At 43.7% G+C, this 25,437-nt stretch overlaps 1 protein-coding gene and 1 long non-coding RNA gene across 4 annotated transcripts; one reads left to right on the plus strand and one right to left on the minus strand.

Moving 5' to 3' along the window:
• Positions 1–1,781: 1,781 nt before the first annotated feature.
• Positions 1,782–17,280, minus strand: LOC310666845 (neuropeptide Y receptor type 2-like). 3 transcript variants are annotated; one of them, XM_083418345.1, is made up of 2 exons: positions 16,986–17,280; positions 1,782–3,806 (listed from the first exon to the last, which is right to left on the minus strand). In XM_083418345.1, exon 2 carries the CDS (start codon positions 3,742–3,744, stop codon positions 2,584–2,586), a length of 1,161 nt encoding a protein of 386 aa, XP_083274471.1. In that variant the 5' UTR covers positions 3,745–3,806; positions 16,986–17,280; the 3' UTR covers positions 1,782–2,583. The 3 variants fall into 3 exon arrangements, with proteins under 3 accessions (XP_083274471.1, XP_083274473.1, XP_083274472.1); XM_083418347.1 differs by lacking the exon at positions 16,986–17,280 and adding an exon at positions 10,428–10,614; XM_083418346.1 differs by lacking the exon at positions 16,986–17,280 and adding an exon at positions 5,973–6,654.
• On the plus strand, positions 16,326–25,437 carry LOC310666859. Its single transcript, XR_014506052.1, has 3 exons — positions 16,326–16,452; positions 24,724–24,781; positions 25,167–25,437. It is a non-coding gene; the product is annotated as an uncharacterized lncRNA (long non-coding RNA).

Consider the following 25,437-nt stretch of genomic DNA (forward strand, 5'->3'; position numbering starts at 1 on the left):
CTGCAGCTGCCCTCTCTGGTTCTCCTTAAGGGGACTCCTGCCAACTGCCCTCCCAATGACAAAAGGAGATTCCCCAGATCTTTCTCTTGAGGCAATGGGTGTCTCTGTTGGCACTGTTGTTTGTCCTCCCACTTTGCTTCTTGTCCTGAAGCCTCCATTTTTTCAAGAGTGGGTAATAGGGCAGCTAAAGTGCACCCATAGGCAATGCTCCAACTGTATTTGCTCAGTCATGAGAAATATGCCCCTGGTGGACTACTCAGGTACCAACTCTTTCCTTCCCTATTCCTTTCAAGTTAATTTGGCTACCTTTCTGACAAAAACATAAAAGGGAGAAATCAAGGGAAGGGAAATTTGGGCCTCCCAGCCCCACAAACTATTTAAATTGTGAGACAGTAGCACAGCAGTCAGTTGACACCAGGCTGAAGGAAATGTGTTAAAACCATGTTGGGAGATAAAAGAATCGCTTCAAGAACAGAAACTGAAAAATCTAGGGTGATAATAGGCACAGCACAGGAATGCAATGGTTTGGGAGAAGCTTGGGTCACTACCTGAAGATCTGTCTGCACAAAGTTTGCAGAAAGGTTGGACAACGTCAGTTATTTCCTGAACATTCATTCTGATTTGTTACATGCTGTTGCATTAAGTGTTATCCTACACTTTCCAGAGCATTTTTCTCATAATGTTCCTTATAGAAGAAAGTTCCATTGGGGGTGTGTGTGGATTTTTCATGCAAAAGCACCAAATCAGCTATCAAAATAGCAACAGTCTACAAGTGCCCATCATCTTGATTCTCAGGAATGAATGAGTGAGCAAATGACGTCAAAATTAGAATAAAATGGTCTGTACTATGGTAAGGGTGCTTGTTTTGTTTTTTTCAATTTTAAAAGGGCTGGGGAACGTTCAGGAGTGGAATGGATTAACCCCACACACTTGTATTTCCAATGCTTATCACACACACATTCTGTGGCTGCTGCTATTTAAAGTTTTAAAAACAAGCACACATCACCAAACTATGTGTTTAATGTAAAGTGCAGTTTGGTCCTATTAGTGACCTTTTAAGGACAGGAAAGTTCCATTCACTTGAAAGCAGAAATTCCAGTAGATTGTGCCCCATATTTCACTTCCAAACATGCCTACCTGGCACATGTCACTTCAGTTTTGGCCTTCACTGTCTTGGAACAATGTTTTGCATATTTCCTGTGCATACATACCTTCTCCACCCAGAGAGCACAGTTTTAAAAAAATGTTTTGGACCACTCAAAAACATTTGGCGAAAAGGGAAGTGACTTTCAGAAGCGACCATATAGTTGTGTGTTAAAAGGCAAAATAATGAATGTGTGTAGGTGACTCCATGCACAAACACAATGGTGCATATTCACCATATCTAGAAAGAAAGGAAGACTCCATAGGAGGAAGAGGAGCCAGGGAGGACTGCCTGTAATTTCTGCCCAGAAAGAAAATTAGCATGTGCCTTATTAAAAAGAAATGAGCTTTTAAATACTGCCCTTTGAGCTGGAAGTGAAGTGCCAGCAGAGGCTGAGCGTAGGATGCAGTATGAACATCACTTCCTCAAGAAACTATTATCTGGTTACATGAAAAGCTGCCATTCTGGACAGCAACCATTCCAGTTTCAGATACCAATGCAAACCTTGAGCAGTCATCATTTGTGATAGTCTGGAAACCTAGAAGAATCTGGTATTTCAGCCGAATCCATGTGCTGAACACCCAGCCTTTGCTTCTCAATTGTTTTATAATACCTATTTTAAAAATTGCACACAATGGGTCATGAATTGTTTAGTCTTTAAAACTGGAAATAATAATATGACTTTGGCATGAGAAATTCAAAAGAACAGGAGGACATGTCATTTAAAAGAATATACAGTGCATTTAATATATAATAGCATACTGTCCTGTAGTTTGCAGTTCTGGAGGCAGACACTTTCATTCCTGCTGGATGCCTAAAACCAGCCTTTCCCAACCTGGTGCCCTCCAGATGTTTGGGACCACAGCTCCCATCTGACCCAGACACCATGTCAATTGGCCATGCTGGTGTCTGAAGAAGTGTACATGCACCCGAAAGCTCATACCAATAACAAACTTAGTTGGTCTCTAAGGTGCTACTGGAAGGAATTTTTATTTTATTTTGCTTCGGCGATGGCAGACCAACACGGCTACCTACCTGTAACTAGAGCCAACTCTATGGGAGTTGTAGTACAAAATTCCAGGAGGGCACTAGGTTGGGGAAGGCTGCCTAAAACAACCAGTCCTATTTGCCATTTCTCTCCTCTCTCAGATTATGGTAGAACTGAACTGAAAGCATTCTGTGAACAACATGTTTGTGCTGCTTATGCAAGAAGCAACACAGAACTCAAAGCAAGGTTTAGTTAATTTGCTTCATGAGACAAAATAGACAGTGCATGAGGTTCTTTGTTTGGACAGATAGACAATGTGCTCCCATGTGGGCTATGACAAGTAACACTATTTTGGCAATACGACACATTATGAGTTTTAGAAAAGGCATCAGTCCTAGGTAGATGCCATCAAGGTTCCTGCCCCTTTGTGGAGGCACAGCTACTTGTGGTCCTAAACTGGAGTGGGCAGCTGCCCATTGAGTGTCGAGTGCTTGATGCTGTCATTCAAGGTGGTGGCTCGGAAAGTGTAAGACCGCCCTCTGACTGAGCCCTCCGTATAGAGCCTCTCCGGCTTGTTCTGGCAACGGAAGAACATGAGGAATCCATTGCGGTAGTTCTTGTTCATCCAGCCATAGAGCAGAGGATTAGCAAAAGTGGAGCACATGGCCACCACGTGGAACACGGTGTAAAGAAGTTTATAGTCATGGAAGATGAGCACCAGGTCAAGGTCAACGGCAAGTTGGAAAACATGGAAGGGGAGCCAAGAGACTGCAAACACCACCACCACCATGACCAGCATCTTTGTGGTCTTTCTCCTCCGGCAGTGGCTGTCACTCCTAGCAGTGGGACTGATGTGGCTTTTCAGCTTGAACCATATTCTGATGTAGGCGTAGCAGATGATGGAAAGAGGGAGGACATATTGCAAGAGGAGCATGGATAAGCTGTATATGGTGGCATCCCTGCTTTCAGAAGGCCATTTCTCAGAGCAGACGGCAATTCTGAGATTGATGGATGGGATTTCTTCGTACCTGTACTCTCGGAAGATGGCCAGTGGACTGGCTAGGACAGCGGCAACCAGCCACGTGAAAGCAATGATGGTGAAGCTGACCTTCTTGGATATCCTGCTATCCAAATGGAAAACAATGCATCTGTACCTGTCCAGAGCAATCACAGTTAAGGTGAGAGTAGACACATGGACACTTAAAGCTTGAGCGTAGGAGACCAGGTGACAAAGCACAGCCCCGAACTTCCACTCATCCAACAGAGTGTAGGCCAAAGTGAAGGGCAAGCAGAGCGTGTCCACCATCAAGTCTGCCAGAGCCAGGTTAGCTATGAAGAAGTTGGTTACAGTCCTCATGGTTCTGTATCTCACAATCATGTAGACTACTAAGGAGTTGCCAATGAATCCCAGAAGAATGATTAGGGAGTAGGCAGCTATCAATATGATCTGGACTCCCAGGATCTTGGTACTGTCCATCATAACATTACTGGATCCTTCAAGCCCCTGGCTAGGGGTGGCAAAGCCCTTTGCATGCCAGCTGAACGGCAGTTGTTTATCCAAGTTATGCTCTTCCAGGATGATAGTGCTGTTGGCTTGATCAAGCAGCCCCATTCCTATTTATTGGCTTGTTTTCGCTTCTGGGCTAATGATTTATGTAAAGTTTGCAACTCCACCTGTGAACATGGAAACAGAAACACACAAAAAGGATATTTTAGATAGGTGGGAGGGGAAACCCTAGATATTTCAGGTTTCAACTGCATATCCAAGAGAGCATTTCAAATTAGGCTCCATCCCTAAAGTCCTACCAATACTCTTTCGATTAAAATTCATTGTCCATAGTTTCCATACAACGTTTTCATGGCTGTTCTTTGACTCAGTTGGATGCCCCATCTCCCATTTTTATCCACATGATAAAAATAATGCTGACTAAAGATCAAAGAGGCTGGTCTCAATTGAATTATTTGCATTAAAAATGTATTTACTTCAAAAAATTTATTTGTCTGAAATTGAATGGGCTGAAAAGACCCTTTCAAATGTCATGCTGATATAATCAGATAAACCAAATCTTCTATTTAGCTGCTAACAACAGGCAGGCCCTGGCCTGCAATCTGCCTCCGTGGTCTCTGGTGACATGGGCTCTGCTTGTCAGAATAATTAAATCTGAGAGAAGGATGGGGAAGGAATACAAATAAATATATAAATCAATAAAGGACTGGGAAGGTAATAGAATCTGTGGTAGTTTGCCCATGAGTGTGACATAAAGTTGCAGTTCCACACACACTTATCTGGGTGAAATAACACAGTGGGAAGCAAAGTCTGAGTCACATGGGGTCATGTAGCATCCTTAGGCACCCACTGGGCCCAGAACCCTGGCTGGGCTGAGCACCACCACTTAGCCTGGCCCTTTGACTGACAGTCCAATCCACTGGTTGCTCATCAGCTGCATCCTGGAGCTGTGTGTTCAATTTCCCATGGTGCCCCTGAAGTAGCATTGCTTTGGGGCACTGTGGGAAATTTAAATGGCTGCTCCCGGTAGGGACCTGGGAGCTGCCATTTAAATTTACCACAACACCTTGTAGAGATGCTTTGTTGGGGGAACTGGGCTGGGGGATGACAAAGTTGTTTCATCAGAGTGCTGAAGCCGCCAGGTCATGTAGCTGAGGGCCCCCTCAAAGGTGGAGGTGGCTGTGTTTTGAATTCACATACAGTCATACCTCGGGTTGAATGCACTTCAGGTTTCGCGTGTTCGAGTTGCGCTCCATGGCAACCCAGTAGTAACAGAGCGCGTTACTTCCGGGTTTCGCCGCTTGCGCATGCGCAGACGCTCAAAATGACATCACACGCATGCACAGAAGCAGCGAAAAGTGAAGCACGCATGCGCAGACATGCCGTCGCTAGTTACATTTGCTTCTAGATGCGGACGGGGCTCCAGAACGGATCCCGTTCGTATCTAGAGGTAGCACTGTACTTAGGATTGGGCTGTCAAATGGAAGGCCTGGAGGGCTTTCTGGAACCGTCAATTTTTCCCATTGTAGTATACAGAATTCATTTTTGTTTCTTTGTTTTTATTTTCATCATCTGAATCTGTGAAATATTGGTATATTAGGGTTAGTAACTTTATTAGTCATTGCCAAACAAGATATGTGTGGATCTCCCAGCATTTGATTTTGTTTGTTTGTTTGTTTGTTTGTTTGTTTGTTTGTTTGTTTGTTTAAAGAAAAATGAAAAGGGACAATGTACCCAATTTCCCTGATTTAAATCATCCTATGATGCTGCCGAAGTAGCCATGGATAGGAAGAAAGACTGCTACACTCTGGGATACAATTGGACTCATGAAGCTAGCATAACTTGACGGTAGGTTGTGATAAGAAATCAAGTGAGTTACATGCACGAGTGAGCAAGTTCCAAGATGCAGATTTGAACAAGATAATGTTTCTTTCCTAGAGCTAGACACAGCTTCTAATTTACAACTTCCATTAAGCTTCATCTCAAATGAATATATCCCCAATGCGCCTTGAGTTTCCAGATGATAATTATCTCATCATCCAGCACACCCAGCTGCTTATCACTCCCCTTTGGAACATTCCAAACATTTGCTCTGACCATTCCATTTTAGCCTGAAGAAAGGTTATGTGAACCTGAAAATGTGATTATTGTGTTTTTGCATTTGTTCCTAAGCAACCTGCATTCATTCTCTCAAAAGAAACGTTTATACATTTCACATGCTACACTCACCAACAATTGGATCATGAAGACTTAGTGAAATCAGTGGGGCAACTTGCAAACAACTAGTTTAAAGCTAGTGGAACTGAGTAATTTGGACCACAAATATCATTGACCTGGTTGTTGCTGGAGCATCTATTTTCACCATGTGGCTGTTCTCTTGCGTTTTTCCGTGAAATGCATGCAGTGGATCCTTAAACAAACGGGTGGGGAGAGAGAATGGCTGACCAGATGGTGATAAAGGCTGAAGTTATGTCACAATTCATAATAAATGTCCCTTTGTCCGTTTATCACTTGGTAGAACAAAGTTCATAATCCCTCTTGGGAGCAGCTGCAGGAATTCATGTTGCTTGGCTGCTAAACTCTGCTGTATGGGAAGAGAGGGAGATAGGAAGGGGCCTGTTTAGATTGGTCTGAGCTCCTTCCTCACTTAAATATTATTGGCTCACTGAGACAAACACCAATGGGTTGATCTGGGATGGTAACTTTTGTAGTAGATTCTCTATGGAACACAAATTAATATCCCTCTGTACAGCTGTGAGGATAAAGACTGTCAGTTCAACTTCATTGCTGCCCAGAAACACTCTTCTGGCTCAAGCCTCCCTTGTGCTGTAGGGGTCATATTGACCCAAACTTTTCAGCAAGAATGAACAATAACTCACGACACAACTCAAAAGCTGGTGACATATGGGATTAAGGTTGGGCATTGTGTTTCAAAGGCTCCCACACTGTCCTGTGTATTTAACCCTTATAGCCACAGATTTGTGTGTTAACATGTGCTAAGTTTCACTGTTGGTATGGCTTGTTTTTCTTGCCATTTCCCACCCTCCACCATACTGGACATTTGCAAACTTGAGGGAAATGGGTATTAATTGCATGATGAGATATATAAGATGATATCTGAGTTCACTCCTGATTTTACCAGATTACTCTTGTAGCAACTGCCTAAAGGCATTGCAGAAAAGCCTGGTGGTCATATTTAGCCAGAGCTGTCTAGGATAACATCTAAAAGTTATTGTGAAATAGACTCACCACCACGCTGACCATTAAAAGTATTGCCTACAGACACCAAGCTATGTTCAGTACTATGGTTGCAGTTCTAGCCCAAGTTAAGCACATTTATATTTTATTGATAAAGTGATCTTCGGATGAAGGGTGGTATATAAATTTAGTAATCCAGCCCCAATCCAGCTCTAGTCATGCATTCATTAGTGACTTGTGCCTGGGGTAGCACATCACTGCTCCACATCAAAAGGAGCATCTGACTGAGGGCTGACCCAAGACATTTTGTTGCTTGATATGAAGTGGCAAATGGCACCCCATTCTCCACCCCCACCCCCAAGGTCAATGTGCATAATGTCCAAAGCCAGCCAAGTCATTTTGACACCTGAGGCAAAAAAACAACAACAAACCCAACAAGCACATTTTCCCCACCATGGCAATAAAAATTCAACAACGACAAATTAAATGACTAAAATTATCCTCCTCTTTCTGACTAGTTTAGTTGGATTCAGATGAGCAATGTAGCTGCAGATATTCATCCACATCAGCCACCCTGATTTAGATTGGTCTGAGCTTCTTCCTCACCTTATACTGTATATTATTGGCTCACAGATCTCTCTTGATGGTTCCAAGGATAAACACTGAGGTATACACACAAGCTGAAGCAACACAGGATGTCCTAACATGCGTGAGCATGCAATAGTTTGTCTATAAGACCCTTTTATCCAGTAAAATATATTGAGACCATGCAAAAATAAATTAATAAATTGTGCGGGTTTTTCCCATGTGTGTCCATGATACCATTCTCTTTACCGCTGTATTTGGCTTGACTGTCCCATTGACTTCCACATGCTGATAGCCATGGATAGCTCACTTGGTTAGAGGATAGTGCTGATAATGCCAAGGTTGCAGGTTTGATCCCCATATGGGACAGCTGCATATTCCTGCATTGCAGGGGGTTGTGCTAGATGATCTGCAGGATCCTTTCCAACTCTACAATTCTATGATACTGTGAATCTGATAATTACACTTGATTTCCTCATCTCCTTTGCAAGTAGGCTGAAATGGACAAAGGCTGCACAGCAAATTATGCTTGCTCAGTTGTCTTCTTCATATTTTCCCCACTTCAAACAATTAGCTGCAGAGTAACCATTATTGCAGTTTCTAAAAGTTAACAATTAGAGAACAGTCAGAGGTACAATTATTGTTCGGACCATTTCGGATTATTTGTTTTAAGTGTCTTAATGGGGTTTTTAAAAAATAGGCTAACATTTCAGAATTAATTAATGCATTTCAGAAATGAAGCAAAGTAATAAGTGTGATAAAAAATAATTTGCAATGCTTCTAGACTAGTTAATATCATGCAGTGGATTTCACCCAAACAGAAATCACGTTTGCTGAAAACATGCTGAAATTTTAAGCTGTAGCCAGGCAGGCTCCTCGAGTATATGGAGAAACTGCTGGTGTTTCGTAAGAATCAAGCAACAGCTAAGCAGTCTTGCTGACTGGCACAGGGAGAATAATTTATTTGGAACATGATATAGTTGTAAAAGCTCTAAGAGACTATTAAACTTTTTGGTGGCAAACATTTTGGGTACTTTTATGTGTCTTCTTTCCCATAGAAGCAATAACTAGCAAGGGTCATGGCCACACAGTTAAGGTGATACTAGGACAAGTTAAGCTAATGCAGTGAATATACAAAGCAGGGTTTCATAAACTGTGAGCAAGGGATCACCAGTGAGCCTCAGCCCTCTTTCAGGTTGGCCTCAGTGTTGCAGCCTGCCCAGTGCTTCCTTGTTTCTTCATCCCACCCATGATTCCAGCATCAGCAGCTTCCCACATGTGCAGTACACTCATGGGAGTGGGAGCTGACTAGAGAGTGAGACTGAAGCGCATGAAGTTGGAGGGAGGAAAGAAAGAGAAGGAAAGAGATTAGGAATGGGCAGAGTTGCTAGCCAAGTGTGAGGGAAGGAGGAGAAAAACTGGAAGGAGGCAGAAGGGATGCTCAGGCAGAGGAAGAGGGAAAGAAGCAGCAAGTGTTTAGTGGTGTGCTGCTGCTGCTGCTGCATCTTCTGCCCCCTTCCGTCTCGCGCACACACATGTACACTTGCTCACTTACTCGCTTTCCCACAGCCCAGCTTCTTAGCTAGGAAGCCTCCCCTCACTGCCTTCAAAATGGCGGCTGTCTCAGAAAAACAACCAGCCATCAGGCAGTGGTGCTGGGAAGTGGGCAACTGGTGTGTGCCCATGTGCTTGCATGTGTCATGTGCTAGGACAAAGGAAAAGAAGGTGAGACTGAATGAATAAGACCAGGAGAGGGAGAGGTTTGAGTTGGGTGGGAAGAGAGAGTCTCCCTTCTCTGAGGTGAAAGGGCCCTCAGGAAGAGATAACAGAGAGAAGCTGTTATGGGAGGAATAAGAGTGCCTAACAGGAGCAGAGAAGAGGGATCAGAGAATGTAGACCTTATTCCTTCTTCTCCCCACAAACTGAGGGGGAAGAGAAGGGTAAATGACAGAGATGAATAAAATACTTTGAAAGGCATGAGTATGGGAGGAAAAATATAAAATAACAAGCTTTCTCCACATGGGAGCCTCTGGGTCAACAAATTCTGCTGAGCCATGATACCTCCAGAACCAACCAGAGGAAAGGTAAACTATGGAACTCCCTGTCACAAAGAAATCGCTGTGGCACATTTTGAAGAGGAATCAGCAGTGCTTTTTTTCTTTAAAAAATGTTTAGGGGTACTCTCATTTTCCTACTCATATAGAAATACTGCCCCTCAATGAGGCCAAACTTAGATTCACAAAATGTTTAGGGTTATGCATACCCCTGCGTCCCCCCCCCCCAAAAAAAGCACTGGGAATTAGATATCAATTAAAAGCTATGTCAGCAATTGCAAGCTGAATATGCCAAACGCTACACTCTTCTGCCATCATTTTGTGACAGACCTGGAACCAGGAGATGTCTACTATACATTTGCCATGGCAGGCAATTTACTGATTTCCTGGACCCAGAAACCCCTCCCGCACCCACTTTGGTCTTTCAAATTGTAGTGGTGCTCTATGTGAGGCAAAAATTTGTTGCCCCGCCACTTCTTGCCTTCTGTTCTGTGTGTACACTATGTCATAGTTGCGATGCCCTGCAGCTCTCCCCCTTGGTTCAACAGCCAGCACAGGAAAAACAATTGCGCTGCCCTACATCTGCCTCTGGGGGACGCGGGTGGTGCTGTGGGTAGAACCTCAGTGCCTAGGGCTTGCCGATCGCATGGTCGGCGGTTCGAATCCACACGACGGGGTAAGCTCCCGTCTTCTGGTCCCAGCTCCTGCCCACCTAGCAGTTTGAAAGCACCCCTAAGTGCAAGTAGATAAATAGGTGCCGCTTTATAGCGGGAAGGTAAACAGCGTTTCTGTGTGCTGCGCTGGTGCTGGCTCGCCAGAGCAGCTTCGTCATGCTGGCCACGTGACCCGGAAGTGTCTCCGGACAGCGCTGGCCCCCGGCCTCTTAAGTGAGATGGGCGCACAACCCTAGAGTCGGACACGACTGGCCCGTACGGGCAGGGGTACCTTTACCTTTACATCTGCCTCTGCCCACAGAGCTTCCATCCTGCAAGTTGTCTGATTCAGTTTATTACCCCTCATCCAGCCCAATGCTGTATGCAGACACCAGTCCAGAGCCTTTTCAGCCATTCCTGATTTAGAAAATACAGAGAATTAAAGTTGGGTATCATGAGCAAACACCTTGCTCCAAAACTCCTAATGGCTGCTCCCAATTGCTTCATGTAGATGTTAAATGGCTTCAGAGACAAGATAGTGCCCTGTGGCACCACATAACCAGGGGGCCAAGGAGCACTCATCCAATGCTACCTTCTGGAACCTGTCCCGGCGGTAAGACCAGAGCCGCTGCAGAACAGTGTCCCTTAAACCCATCTCCTGTAGAGTATCCAATAGGATACCATGGTCAATAGTATCAAAAGCCCATGAAAAATCTAGTAAGAGCAACAGAGTTGCAGTTCCCCTGTTGCTCTTCCAAGGTCATCCATCTAGGCAGATTCAGTCCCAAGCTCAGTCTGGTTATATGTACACAGCCTGTATTTGGACTGGATTAGTTCAGACTGCAAGTTGTGGGCATGCATGATAATGTTCCTCCATACAACAAAGTACCATTACAAAGAATACTAGAATGTTTAGCCAGCATCTATAGAGGGATTTAAAAAGAATTAGAGGAACGTGAGCCCCCATGATTCAGAAACGTTGATTGTTACATAAATAAGTGGACCTTTTAATGGGACGGAATAAGATTCCAACATGATAGACTTTTAGGAAGCAATGAATTTAATTAAAGCCAGGAAAGTACTTTAGAGGTCAACTAAAGTTGAGTAAGATCTCATAATATGTTTTGATGATATAGGCTGGAGAATCAGGCTAAGGTACTCCGTAAGGTTAGAGGGGAAACAGCTTAGAAGCCATTATGCTAATAATCTAAGTTCAGACAACAAAGTCAAAGGACTTGAATTGCTGATATTGTGACTACTGTACAACTGAAATGTGATAACATTAGTGGACATGCACTTCTAGGGTACATGCCATCTATGAAAGGTGGAGCTTGGATTATCTGAACAGTTGCAAAACTACAAGGTTTATTGAACACTAACAGCACCCTAATGTAGAATTGATCTGCCCTAGTAATATGATCCTAAAAGTTCTCGATCTCCCTTTGGGGTGTGATTGGTGGAATAATGATCTACTGGTATCTGCATGGGATCAGAAATTACTCTAGTGCTGGATCAACCCTTCCTCTGCCATCAGAGGTAGCAGACTTTCTGGTAATTTTCTCTTGATGTGAATAAGTATAAGTAAGTAAATATTTACTGTAAGTAAATATTTGTCCAGATCTTAGGTTGACTCTTGATTCAGGCCTTCAGAGCAGATTTTTTAAAAGTGAGAGCTGTTGTTCTGAAGGCAACAGGTTAGGGTACTGATAACTTGCAGGAAAGGATTGCAGTCCCTTCTTAGCAAGGCTCTCTCCTTATAATTTCCTGAGCCTCTAACCTCATGACATGGCATGCTGTGCAATAACTGAAAGCCTCCTGCTAATGCTCCAGATTTGATCTGTCACTGCCTCAATTATCCTGCCCTACTGAAGATGTGGAATCTATGCCACAATACAATTTTCAGTGTTAGTGGTGCCACAGGGCTCTGCTGGGGTTTTGGGGGGGGGGGTTGCCACAGCACACTGTAGCTCTAATTGCTTACCACAGGATTTCTGGGTTCTGCTTGTATTTCTCCATTTCTGCTTGCTTTGACTCTGGATTTATTTCTAGCACTGGAACCATTGTACACCAGAATTGTAGTGTGTGTGTGTGTAAGCAATTAAGAAGTTAGTGTTTTGTCACCAGATTCGTATTTGTATGAAAACATGGTTGGTATACTCTCCACCTTTGATATTGTTAAATGGGCATAACAAGTGATACAGCTGAATATTAATTATTCTAGGTTTAAAAATTATCACAAGAAGGTAAATATCATTCTTTCTATGTGATCAATGTTTGGTAACTAGTATTAAAGGGGGAGCATTTTTGGCAACCTTTTCAGGCTTTTGTCATTCTCTTTTGATCCAAATATACCAAATTTGTTAATTTGGACATTAATTCTACATATCAGAGCTTTCTGGACCCCTGCACTATGTACACACCATATATTTAAAGCACATTCTGCCCTAAAGGAACTGCAATTTGTTATAGTTGCCCTACTCCGTAGATGACAAATTGTGGGCTTTACCCGAATGTGTTACCTGGAATGATACTCAGAAGTTAGCAGTAGCTTAGTGACAGAAGGCACGTATAAACAAAGAAAGGGGAAGAGATAACCAAAAACACACTCTGTAGAAACAGAGCACTTAAATTAAAAAATTCCTCCCAAGAGCAGTGGGTTTTGATTGCCTCCAGCGAATGGAATGGGAGAAGCATATAGACGAGAAGAAAATAACATCAAGAGGAGAGGACCCTTTACAATCACAAGTTATCATTAGTGAAAAGCTGGAAATAAGGGTGTTTGAACCGCCCCAGCCTCCATTCGCTGTTTCATATCTAATTATCAAGAGATGGAAGCCATTTCCATCACCAGCTTTGGGCATGAAAACGTACAAAGAGACATTACATTTCCTTCCAACTCAGGGTAATTTCTCCAATTGTCCTGCTCTCTGTGTAATAGTGTTTATCTACCTTTGCCTTTTTATAGTAATAAAAGAGGAGCCTTAAATTGCTGCTAAATCCCCATCTTTGTGTGTCGAATTAAACTTTCACAGCTTCCCGTTACCTCCATGCTCTCCCAGTTATCACTTTGGCTTCTTTTCCTCTGGCAATTAATTTCCTTTTCTTATCACAACTTCCATTATTACTCTTGCAGTTATTATACACCCGTTGTTTCACCCTTCCCTCAGGTTGCTGGTAAGGGGTATCTTTAAAATAGCAAACATGCCTTGTAGAGGATGAGGGAATGCTGAGAATAATATATATTTCTAAAGGACAACTAGCTAACTTTTTGGACCTGGGAGGAGTGCAATGCTATTTACCTCAGATCCTGGAAGCAGTAGAAATACTGTGTACTGGTGGATGGGGCAGGCAGCAATGGAAGCATACCAATGACCATTAGGTCCCAGCAAGAAGAAGAAAATGTGATTAGCATTGCAATCCTATGCAAGTCTACTCAGATCAGCAGTAAGCCCCATCAAGCTTACTCGCAGGTAACATTTCATAGGATTGTTTCCAAGCAGACAAATTCTAGCAAGGGGCTAGGAGGCATAGAACAATGGATTCATTGCCATATCTACAGCCCTCCAGCTCCTGCTCACCAGGGTGGAAGCTTGGTATGCTGGTAAAGCAGAAATGGACTGGCTTTGGATCCTGCAGATCCATCCCCAGCCCTGTTCTGCTCTCACCCCCAGCTAATACAGTCAAGAACACTGCTGGTGGTATCTTGCCAGCTGCCCTTGCTTTCAGTAGGGAGGCTCTCCACTACAGTTGACCCCCACCCACTGGAGGAGAGATGCAGCCACTTCACTCCCTCCAGAAGTGCTGAGCAAGGGCTTGGGATTCAGTTAAGACTGCCTTGTGCCTAGTCTTCACTTCCTTTGTACCTCAGACTTTCCAGGCGGTTGGAGGGGCTGCATAGCACGTACTCTGATAATACATGGTTGCACTCCTATGTACACTTACTTGGCAGAAAATCTCATTGGATCCAAGAGCATTTGCTTCTGGATAGGATTGCACTGTAAGGCTGTAGTACTGCATTTTTATTCATATGTATGTATGTATGTATGTATGTTGTTGTTAATCATTCACCTTTCTGCAAAATTACTAGTGAGCAAGTTCAATCAAACTGATTGAGACTTACTTCTGACCAAAGAAGCTGAGGGTGCATTGTGAAAGTGCCTCTCACATAGTATCACTGGGTCGCTCTTCAGCGATATTCAAAGCACAGCTGCTCTCTCTGTACAGTCTTACAGCGTCTGCAATTCCTCAAAAGCACTTAGGAACTTAGCGGAATGTCTGTGTCTGCCAGGACCTCAAGAGAAAACAGCCAGGGAGGTGAAATGATGAAGCCTAATTAAGTGATTTGTCCCAGGTGGCTCAGAAATCCAGGGGCAGAATACAGCTTTTAAAGGAGCTTCCTTGTTTTGTTTTGTTTTGATGTATCTGACACCTGCGAGCCACATGGCAATCTGGAACTACGCCAGTACCAGCACTGAATGATCCCTACTTGTCCAAATAGCAGATCAAGGGATTTGTGAGATCAGGCAGCACAGTTCAAATGAGGGATTTAGATAGCAGCCCTATAACAACTTGCACAACTTTGAACCTCATGTCTGCTTGGTACGGCTTTGTGTACATTGCTTTGTACTAAATCACTCACCGCAAAGGTATCATCTGATCGCTGCCTGACACCTTTTAGTCTGTCTTTTTTTTAAAATCGGGCAGGCGGCTAAAGCCACATTCCCAAAGGAAAGGTGAGAGATAGGGCTGTGCTCTGAAGACAGGATACTCTGCGAAAAGATCCAGACAACACAGCCAGGAGGGGGCAGCCACCAACACTCTCCGTTCAGCTGTGTTGTTTTCTTGATGATTGCAACAACAATGTTTTACATTTAGCGTGAGACAGCACTCTGCTTTTTCCAAATCGGTGCTGTTTCGTCATGTCAAGCATCTGGCTCAGGGGATCAACAGAAACAGCTGTTCCTTGTTCGGTGTGATGCTTCTTTGAGACAGCGGAAAGTGAGGGGCAAAGGGAAAGTACGGAGGATTCACAAAACTGCAAGCTAAAATGGAACGCCCCAAAGCACCACAGAGCACAATCTTCAGCCCACTCCTCAAGGAACCCCTCCATGCCCAGTAAGCCAAAGGCCCTGTGCTAAAAACCCAAACAAATCTTCACACTTCTGGACTACAAATCCAGCAAAACAAAGAGCTATGTCCGACACCATATTCATGACGTCTGTCATAGCCTCATTCTGTTGAACCAACCCAACCCAGATATTTCCATCTGAGCAAGCTTTTTTTTCCTCATGGGCATCAAATGCTTGTGAAATGCATTTGAAGATGACACCAGATATTCTTAAACATGTCATTTCATGGAAATTCAGCTCAACAGGATTCACCCCTTAAGACAAGTGCAAGAAAAACAGCTGTTTTCTGGTGGCACTTAGAGTAAATTGCAAAGCTGTCTAGAAGGGGGGGGGGACAGGATGGGCAGCAAATGAATTGTGCTTAGGTTAGGTTATGCATCTGGTATTCCCATTGTAAGGAACACTTGTAGGGGTTCGCTTTTTTAAAACCTATGCCTGCACTGCTCCTCAAGCATGAGTTTCTCATGCAGTTGGACTAGTGAAATACAGTACTTTCTTTGCCAGGAATAAGTCAAGACTTATGCCTGCGGATGTGATCTGCCATGCACTTTGTGAAGGGAGGACAAGGAAGGAAACAGAGAGCAGAAAGCACAACTGGAAGTCTGTACTCTATTTCCCAGCAGGGAGGTGGGTGGTCTTGTGGGATCAATGCTCCTCATGCATGCAAGTTTGTTTTTTGCTGTGTTCACATGACATTGTTGGCATCAAAATGCCAACCCAAGTTTTTCTACCATTGAACCTGAATTTTCCCTTTCTAAGGGAAATCCAGTAAGTTGTGTTTTTTAAAACTACCTGTTGCCAATTACTTTCTTGTGATATCTCAATGGCCTGCTTGCGATATCTGGAGGCACCTGGAGTCTCTTGAAAAGTCACTCCCTCTCTGTTGCTACACAGAAGCTGTTACAGGCTGCAGAATGCTCAAGAACTGGCCCGTTATTTTAATTCTATGTGTAGGATGCAGCCCAGAAGCAGGCTGAATGTAGCTGGCAAAAGAGCATGCCAAGGTGCACCAGCAAGAACCTTGTCCCTCATTCTATAAATCCAGCATCTCCAGATAAAGGAGAGTGCTTATCACTAGTTAGTGACCAGAAGAATCAGACTACAAAAGCTGCCTGGGAAGGTGAATGAGACCAGAACCCTCCAACATCGCTGTGCTGTGCTCTGGAGATAGGAAGAAGTCATATATGCTGACGAGTGAGTGACCCACCTTTTGCATATCTTTCTCCATCTCATCCCACAAACATTTGGAAACTCCTAGCACTATTGCTTGCAGCACGTGCCTCTGTACCACCACCTGAGGCTTAGCAACAGACAATATTCCTTTCAGAGAAACAAAGGCGACAAGGCTACACTGCGTGAACGATCACTCCCCTATTGTCTCAGTTCGTGGGTTTTGCAAATTTGTGTAGCAGCGGTTAAAAAAACCCCTGCAAAACATGTTCAACCAGAGACGAAAGAAATAAGGGTATATGGCTCCACAGTGAAGCTATGCTTCCATGTTCCCACCTTCAACTCTCTTAAAAACTATTGTCTGTCTTCAGACTAAAATTAGCTTCCCAAGAATGCTGTTTTATAAGTGATGGCAGGGAATGATAAAACATGCTAATTCCCAGCTGCACAGTAAGGTACAAACTCTTCTCTCCCACCAACAAAATAAGACGCACAGAAAATGAAAAGGCAGTTCTAATTGTCTTTCCTGGATGATGAATAAAAGGAAAGCCACTTACCTGAAGTTACTGTTTCATTGCTGCGATGAACCAAGCTCCTTGCTTCTGTCTTTGCACTCTTCTTTCCACTTTGTGAAATCTTGTGGTGGCCGAGACAAAAGCACTTTCTCAAAGTAATTACTTTCAGAGAGCAGCCTTCCTCCCCCTACCCAATTACAAAGGTGCCCTTTCCCCAAGAACCTGCTTCATTCTTGACAAAGGGAGAGGTGATGAGGGAGGCTTTGACTTCTGAACATGACTGGCAATCCCTATCCCTCAAAGCTGGATGCTCCCTGATGCTGAAAGAGAGGGGGAGTGTGCTTAACCAACGGCAAAGCACAGGGAGAGAGGGAGGGAGGGAGGGAGGGAGAGAGAGCGCCAGTGGTTGCTGCTGCTGCTGCTCCTCAGGGATTGCTCAGCCCCCACTGGGCTTCTTACTGAGCTAAAACATCCTATGACGGTGACCAAACTGGATTCTCTGGCAATGAAATATAGGTTACAGATAGCATGGTGCACATCAGCTAGAGCACCATCTATATGGCATTCAGAAGATCAGTGCTAGGTCTGCCCCTGGTACTGAGCAGCTTGATAGCCCTCGGCAAGATCTCCTTTTCTTTGTGCCATTATCATTACGTGATAAATATTTTTAAATACACATGAGGTATTATCCTTTCCTAGCTGTTGTATATCTGCAGTAACTCACTTAGGTCTGCTTGCATATTAGCATATCATAGCAAAGTATGCCATTTGGATATGCACAATGTTTCCTACAGTATGTGATGTGCTTTGCATCTGGCAGCACTATTCAAATAACTTGTTTATTTATTTGATTATTGCATTTCTAATGGCAAAGCCTCATGATTTCATTTGGAGGGGATGATATTTTCATCGCTATAATAATCCAATGTATACTTACTCAGAGGAACTCCCATTGAACTCATACAGCTTACTTTCAAGTACACATAAAGCAATCACAATACCAGAAATAAGTGCATGGAATGCAGAGTATCATGTAAACCTTTTATTTATTTATTTTTTAAGAAAAGCAATGTGGACCAGGCCTAGTTCCATAGGTCCTTAGTACATCTAAGAACATGAATCTCACCTTTAAGAACTGTACTGATATACACACATACCCTGTCCTTACCATTTTCAGAGTTAGGGAACTTCCACAGTTTATTGTGGGTTCACACATGCAAGTTTTTCACAGCGTCTACACGATGCCATCCTCATCAAAATGCCACCCCATATCTCCCCTACCCCAATTTAATCCTGATTTACTGTTTCCGTGTTTTGTTTTGTGTTTTACTTATTAGACTTTCTGCAGAAAAGGTAAATCCAGAATAAATGGGAAAATAATATGGGGTGGCATTTTGGTGAGGACAAGGTTGTGTATGAGGCAGCCCCATAATTGGAAAATTGGTAAACGTTTGGAGGAATTGTGGCAGCACACTTGATAACAAAAGGAATGATGTGTTGGTGAATTGGATAACATAAATAACTATCCTAAAATGGATACCAAGTTTCACCACATGTGAAATTTCAAAACTAACCAGAAGCTCCTGCCAGAGCAAATGATTCAAGGAATTCTGAAGCAAAAAAAGGGGGGGGGGGAGAAAAGAAGATGTTTTGATAAGTATATCAAAATTTCTCAAGGGGGTTGTGTGCACTCCTAACCCTGGTGCATGATTTACATGTAAATATATATTTCACGGCAACCGCATTGATTCTCAATTGTTCTGTTATTAGATAGAAAGCAATATAAATAAAGAAAAAAGAAACAGGGAAAAAGGTGGTATGAAGCAGAAGTTACCCAAGATTGAGAGCCAGCATAGCAACCAACCACAGATCTTTAGAAAGACTAGTCTTTCGGATAACAGCTATGCAGCTGAGCTTCCTGCCGGCAGGGCCTTCAGAGATACAAGTGCCCAGTCTCTTCAGCTTGAAATCTAGGAACAAAAGCGGCTGCCTTATACTGAGTCAGACCAATGAGCCATCTAGCTCAGTATTGTCTAAACTGATTGCAGCAGCAGCAGCAGCATTCAGCCGGGCAGCGCAGCCAGGGCTGCACTGCACACCTGGCTTCCCAATGCCGAGTGCTACTGCTGCTTACTGAGAGTGGGGAGAAGCAAAGAGCTCAGCAGTGTGAGCACAGCAGCACTGAGCCCTTCACATCTTGCCCAGTGCTGGATTTACGTATAAGCTAAACAAGCTATAGCTTAGGGCCCCACTCTCTTGGGGGCCCCCAAAAAATTTAAAGAAAAAAACCCTGGATGTACATTTCCAAAATATAAGATAAAAAACAAATGAAATAAAACCTACATACAGCAACAGTGTTTTGTGTTGTGTAGGCTCTAACAACAACAACAACAACAACAATAACAACTTTTATTTGTATTTCATCCTCCCTGGCCGAGATCAGGCTCAGGGCAGCTAACATCAAGAAGAAGAAGAAGAAGAAGAAGAAGAAGAAGAAGAAGAAGAAGAAGAAGAAGAAGAAGAAGAAGAAGAGTTTGACTTTCACTCCCTTTAAGGAGTCTCAAAGCGGCTAACATTCTCCTTTCCCTTCCTCCCCCACAACAAACACTCTGTGAGGTGAGTGGAGCTGAGAGACTTCAATGAAGTGTGACTAGCCCAAGGTCACCCAGCAGCTGCATGTGGAGGAGCGGAGACGCGAAGCCGGTTCCCTAGATTACGAGACTACCGCTCTTAACCACTACACCACATTGGCTCATCAAATATAAACATTGATATAAAATCAAACAATAATTAAACCACCTTTTAAAAACAAATCAGGATAGAATTAAAATCTGAATTAGATGGCTTTCCGCAGGATTTGGGTTGGGAACAATAAATGCTCATCAGGCCCAACTGTGTACACTGATCTTATATGGGCCTGTGAGAATGCTGGGAGGCCCCTTTTGTACTAGTTCTTATACAAAAAGGGAAGGGGAGTCAGGCTGAGCCCTGACCAAAGACCTGGCGGAACAACTCCATCTTGCACGCCTTGCGGAAAGATGTCAAATCCCGCAGGGCCCTGATCTCTTGTGGCAGAGCATTCTTGTGGCTGGTCAAGGCCAGCCTAATCTCCCTGAGGCCTGGGATCTCCAAGATGTTATTATTTGCAGACTGCAAGGTCCTCCGTGGGGCATACCAGGAGAGTCGGTCCTGTGGGTACGAGGGTCCTAGGCCTATGATGTGAGTAATGGACCCCGCCTGCTCCCTAAAATATCACTGGTTTGCTCATTTCTATATACAGTGGTACCTTGGTTCTCAAACATATTCCATTCCGGAAGTCTATAACAGTGACAATTTGTTGTTGACAAAGGATAGCTGGACAAATAAAGGGCCTCATAACCTCCAGTAGCTTAAAGGTAAAGGTAAAGGTACCCCTGCCCGTACAGGCCAGTCTTGACAGACTCTAGGGTTGTGCGCTCATCTCACTCTAGAGGCCGGGGGCCAGCGCTGTCCGCAGACACTTCCGGGTCACGTGGCCAGCGTGACGAAGCTGCTCTGGCGAACTGGCACCAGAGCAGCACACGGAAATGCCGTTTACCTTCCGGCTATAAAGCGGTACCTATTTATCTACTTCCACTTAGGGGTGCTTTCGAACTGCTAGGTGGGCAGGAGCTGGGACCGAATGACGGGAGCTCACCCCGCCACGGGGATTCGAACCGCCGACCATGCGATCGGCAAGTCCTAGGCGCTGAGGTTTTACCCACAGCGCCACCCGCATCCCTAGCTTAGGGCCGCATTAAACCTAAATCCGGCCCTGGTCTTGCCCTGTCTCTCCCCCAGTATGTGGCAGTGATTGGGAAGTGAGGTGTGCAGTGCTGTCCTGCCTGCCCTGTCCCGCCAACTACTGCTGATTGACTGATAGCAGCTCTTCAGGACTTTGGACAGGAATCTTTGCTGGTCCTGCCTGGAGACACAGTGAACTACAGCCCTTCCCCAGTCTAGTATTGAGAGGATAAATATCAGTGCTATTTTTCTAGAAAAAGAGGTGCCAGAACTCACCATGAACGTCTTGTTCTCTTAGAATGCTCTTGTTTTCTTATCATGGCAATGGCGCCCACCAAGGAGCTGCAGGAACTGAGTTCCGGTGAGTTCCGGCTGAAAAAAGCCCTGATAAATATGCAACATAGAACCCAAGAATGAAGAGCTTTCATCTGCTTTCAAGAAACATGAGCCGATATAGCTTCAAGATGCACTCAGGTGCATCTCAAGCTGCAAGCCCTTGCCAAAGAGGCAAAGCTAGGCATAGCGAGCGTCTGGCTCCAAGGAGATCGTTGCTGGAAACCTGGCAAGGGGTTCTTTGTCGGGAGAGGAGCCAGATGGTGCAACAGACAAAGGAAAGCAGCAAACATGTTCAAAATGCAATTATCCTTCCCTTTAGCACATTAGCATCTCTTTTCAAGTCACCTGCGGCCTCCAGCCATTCAGTAAATGAGCATATGCAGCAAATATAAGCGTAACCATACTTGTTAATTTACAAGGCAAGCATTACTCAGAAGTCTCTGATGAGTGCTTTAACAACAAATGGGACCATATGTACCCCTAATAAAGATCGCCTAGAGATTGCCCAAGTCTGTGATGCTCTGTAGGAATAGCCAGGAGCAAGGAGTGAATATGTCACAGCAGACTTCCAAGCACCCTAACCATATGCTCTGTCAGACCCAAGCAGCCGTACCTTCCATCTGGCAACAGCTAGACTATGCAGTACAGAATTGGCGTTCTGTCTCCATCCACCTGGCAGGCTGCTTGGATATTGTAAGCATTGTGCAGAAGATAACTGAATGTCAGTCTTTGGCCCCTTGAGAGAAGGCATTTGAGCATGAGTGCTCACTTGAGATAATCTAAAGACAATGAAGTTTAATGATCCAAAGTTTAATGGTCCGACAAGGGTTGTGTGAGAAAACAAATATACACAGGTCTTTTCACCATCAGGTCTGCCACATACCATTTAGCAGCCATTCAAATGTGTGCCTGAAGAACTCGCCTCTAGAAAGCTGGTTGTGCGTTCCCCCACTGTATTGCAGATAGTAGATATGCTACATAGGAGAGGCGTAGGAAGCGGGCAGCCTCTCTGAAGGCTCCGAACTTTGCCAGATACATTTGGAGGGGGGAAGGCAACAACTCTGTACCAGGAAAAAGCACACATAGCATTCCATCCTGATGTTGGGAGGAACTAAAAATAATTCAGGCATTTTTAAAGCAAATTTGCATACATTACTTAATTTGGATACTTTAGTTTGACGGCAAGATTTTGATTTCGGAAGATTTTGTAAATTGCTTTCTATAGTAATAAATGGTGCAGAGAAGAAGTGAAACACCGAGGCTGCAATCTGTTATTCTCACTTGCGAGGGAGTAAGCCCCATTGAGCTCAATAGGACTTCCTTATGAGTAGGAATGTATATAATTACATGCCTTTATTCTATTCTATTTTCTATTCTATTCTATTCTATTCTATTCTATTTATTTAATTTACTGCATCAAATCCCACCTTTTTGTCCAATATGCCCAAGGTGGCATGCATTCAACCCCACAACAACTTTGTGAGGTAGGTGAGGTTGAGAGGCAGTGACTGGCCCAGAGTCACCCAGTGAGCTTCATGGGATCCAGGATTTGAACTCTGGGCTCCCAGGTCCAAGTCTGGCACTCTAACCAGTGCACCATACTATGCTGTAAAGTGTGTTTTTAAACACTTTCTACTGGAATCTTGTACATATGCCTGAGAATTTGATGAAGTGTGTGTAATTTGTGGATCCTGAGGTTGACTACATGAATAGGATCAGATTCTGGCCTGGCATGGTATTCAGCCTCCTCAGAATCCAAATTCTGGTTTTTAAGAAACAAGTTCCCAGTCTTTGTGGCCACAGGAAAAGGCTGAGAACGTTGGGCAATGTCCAGTCAAAACTCAAAAGCAGAGCAGAAATTCCAGCATAGAACTCCAGTACATAGCTTTCCCTACCTACACTTATCCTTCATTTCCTCATCTTTCCCTTTTCCTATTGCCTCAGTGCATTCAGTGTCCTTAGGAATTAAAATCATTAGGAGCAGAATAAATTATGCATAGTAAGTAAAGTACAGGGGATTTTGCTTAATTTCTGTATTATTTTATTTTGATCAATGAGCACAGTTTTGGGGTTCTTCATGAGAATTGAAGGGTTTTATGCAAAGTGGCTGTTCAACTCAAGTAACAGATTTACCCTTGTGCGACTGGATTTACCCAACCTCATTTTCCCCTCTCACCCCCTCAAAATCTGCTCCAAATGCAGAGTACTTGTAAGTAACTGAAAGGAGAAGGAACCTGCAAGTTTCTTTTCCAAATTTGACATGCTGATCGAAACTTGCATCACTTCACATATTTATTTAGGCGCAGAGTCCTAAAATGGAATAATAGGTTTGCCTTCTGCTCATTTCAGTGACAAAAAAATTATCCATACCCAAAGCCATTTGTTGGACTTATTCCCCCTTAATTGGAATGACATTTCTTCATTCAGTCACAAGAGCAGTCTGGGGTAGGGAGAATTAAGCAAGAAGGACTCTTATTAATTTGGGGAATGTGGCGGCGGTGGCGCAATACAGAATCTTGACAGCTTGGATGCCAGCAATATTAATGCAGAAACTTCTGCCAGACTACATATGTCCTTTAAATCAATCCTTTCTCTTCTCCCACAGCTAAATCGGGTCCCAGTGGAGGGTTTATCAACCAAAGATTAGATGCTGGGGGGGGGGCTAATTCTGAATTTTCTGGCCAGTAAACAAATCATATTTTGTTGCAGACTCCGAGTTGCTTAATCAGAGGGGAAGTCTGAGTTTCCACCTCTCCCACAGCTACACAGGGTCAAGGGGCCTGGGATATTGAGAAATCACCATGGAGCACTGATGGAACACAGAAGCCATTCCTGGTCACAGCTTTGGCCCATCCAAAAAAGGCTGCAAAGAAGGGGACAGTGAGAAGCTTCTCAATAGTGTTAAACCAACGACCTTGTTGTTTTATGTGCACAAGGCCATTACACCAGCAAATGAAATAGATGAAGAATAAAAACAAAACCTTATCACCGAGGAGCACTTCTCATTATTGCTGGAGGATAATAAACCTGGTCAAGCTTAATTTCCTCTTGATCTGCGTAATACAGAAATCCGCTGCAAGCCGCGCCACAGGTCATAAACCTTTGCCAACGCATTGATTTGCCATTGTGGTGCTCAACACTGCTGTGATTGTAGGTTACAGATAATTATCCTGACCTGGATTTCTTTTAGAAATCTCTGTACAACCTTGAGTCAAATGATGGCATGGGAGGATGGGGGGGGGGATGAATGGGCAGGTGTAATTGAAGGCATTCTAACTGTGTGACAAGCACTCTGTATGGGCATACCTACATGGATGTCACCTAATTCTGCAACACCAAACATACTGGAGCTCTCTGTAATATACAGTGGTATAGAACTTAATTCGTTCTGGAGGTCTGTTCTTAACCTGAAACTGTTCCTAACCTGAAGCACCACTTTAGCTAATGGGACCTCCTGCTGCCGCTGTGCCGCCGCTGCATGATTTCTGTTCTCATCCTGAAGCAAAGTTCTTAACCCGAGGTAATATTTCTGGGTTAGCGGAGTCTGTAACATGAAGCATATGTAACCCGAGGTACCACTGTATGCTAGCTGTGTTTCAGTTTGCATATTGTTTCAGAAGGTCTGAATTAGATAGATTTGGCTTTAAATGCATATTGAATTACATTTCTCTTCTATCCCCAGGGGTGGCACCCCAATACCAGCTTGCCTGGCACCGAGTTTGATGTCTTTTCAGCACCAGGTGATTTATTTTTTTTTTGTTATTATTTTTGCCCAGCACTCTGTGAACTAGTGAGTTCTTAGATCTGGTGGTTTTTATAGTTTTAAGCTGAGGCTGTTGTGGTACTATTGCTGTTATCAATTTTAGACCAATCTTATTGGTATGTGTTTAACTAGCAAAAACCACCCTGGAAATCATTTGATTGAAGACCTGGCTAGTAAGTTTTCATCATCAATAAATACATTGGGAAGAGAATCAAAGGCAAGATTTCCACTAAGAAATCTTTCCCCCATAATTCAAGCATTGACCAGACCATTCACCTCTCAGAAAAGCTCTACTAGATGACACTCCAAAAGGTAATCACATCTACTGCTGCAGAAATAGTGACCATTCTTCTTCGTTTCAGCTTTCCAAGGGTGCAGCTAGCACTGAAAACCCAAATTTGGCCAGAGAACAGAAAGCAAGCAAACATGGGCACCGAAAAAACTGCCTGAAGGCCTCTGAAAAACTGTTGTCTGACTCAGTACAAAATCTAAATTCATATTTCACCTGGTTATTATCACTTTTCCACTAAACATTCCATCTTGTGGAGAAATTGTGTCCCACAAAGTCTTGCTTTAGAAGGGGTTGAGGGAGCCCAGAATTCCTAAGCCATGTAGCAAGTCATTGTGATGGAT

The sequence above is a fragment of the Podarcis tiliguerta genome (genome assembly GCF_965153285.1).
Source record: "Podarcis tiliguerta genome assembly, chromosome: 2".
NCBI classification, from domain to species: domain Eukaryota; kingdom Metazoa; phylum Chordata; class Lepidosauria; order Squamata; family Lacertidae; genus Podarcis; species Podarcis tiliguerta.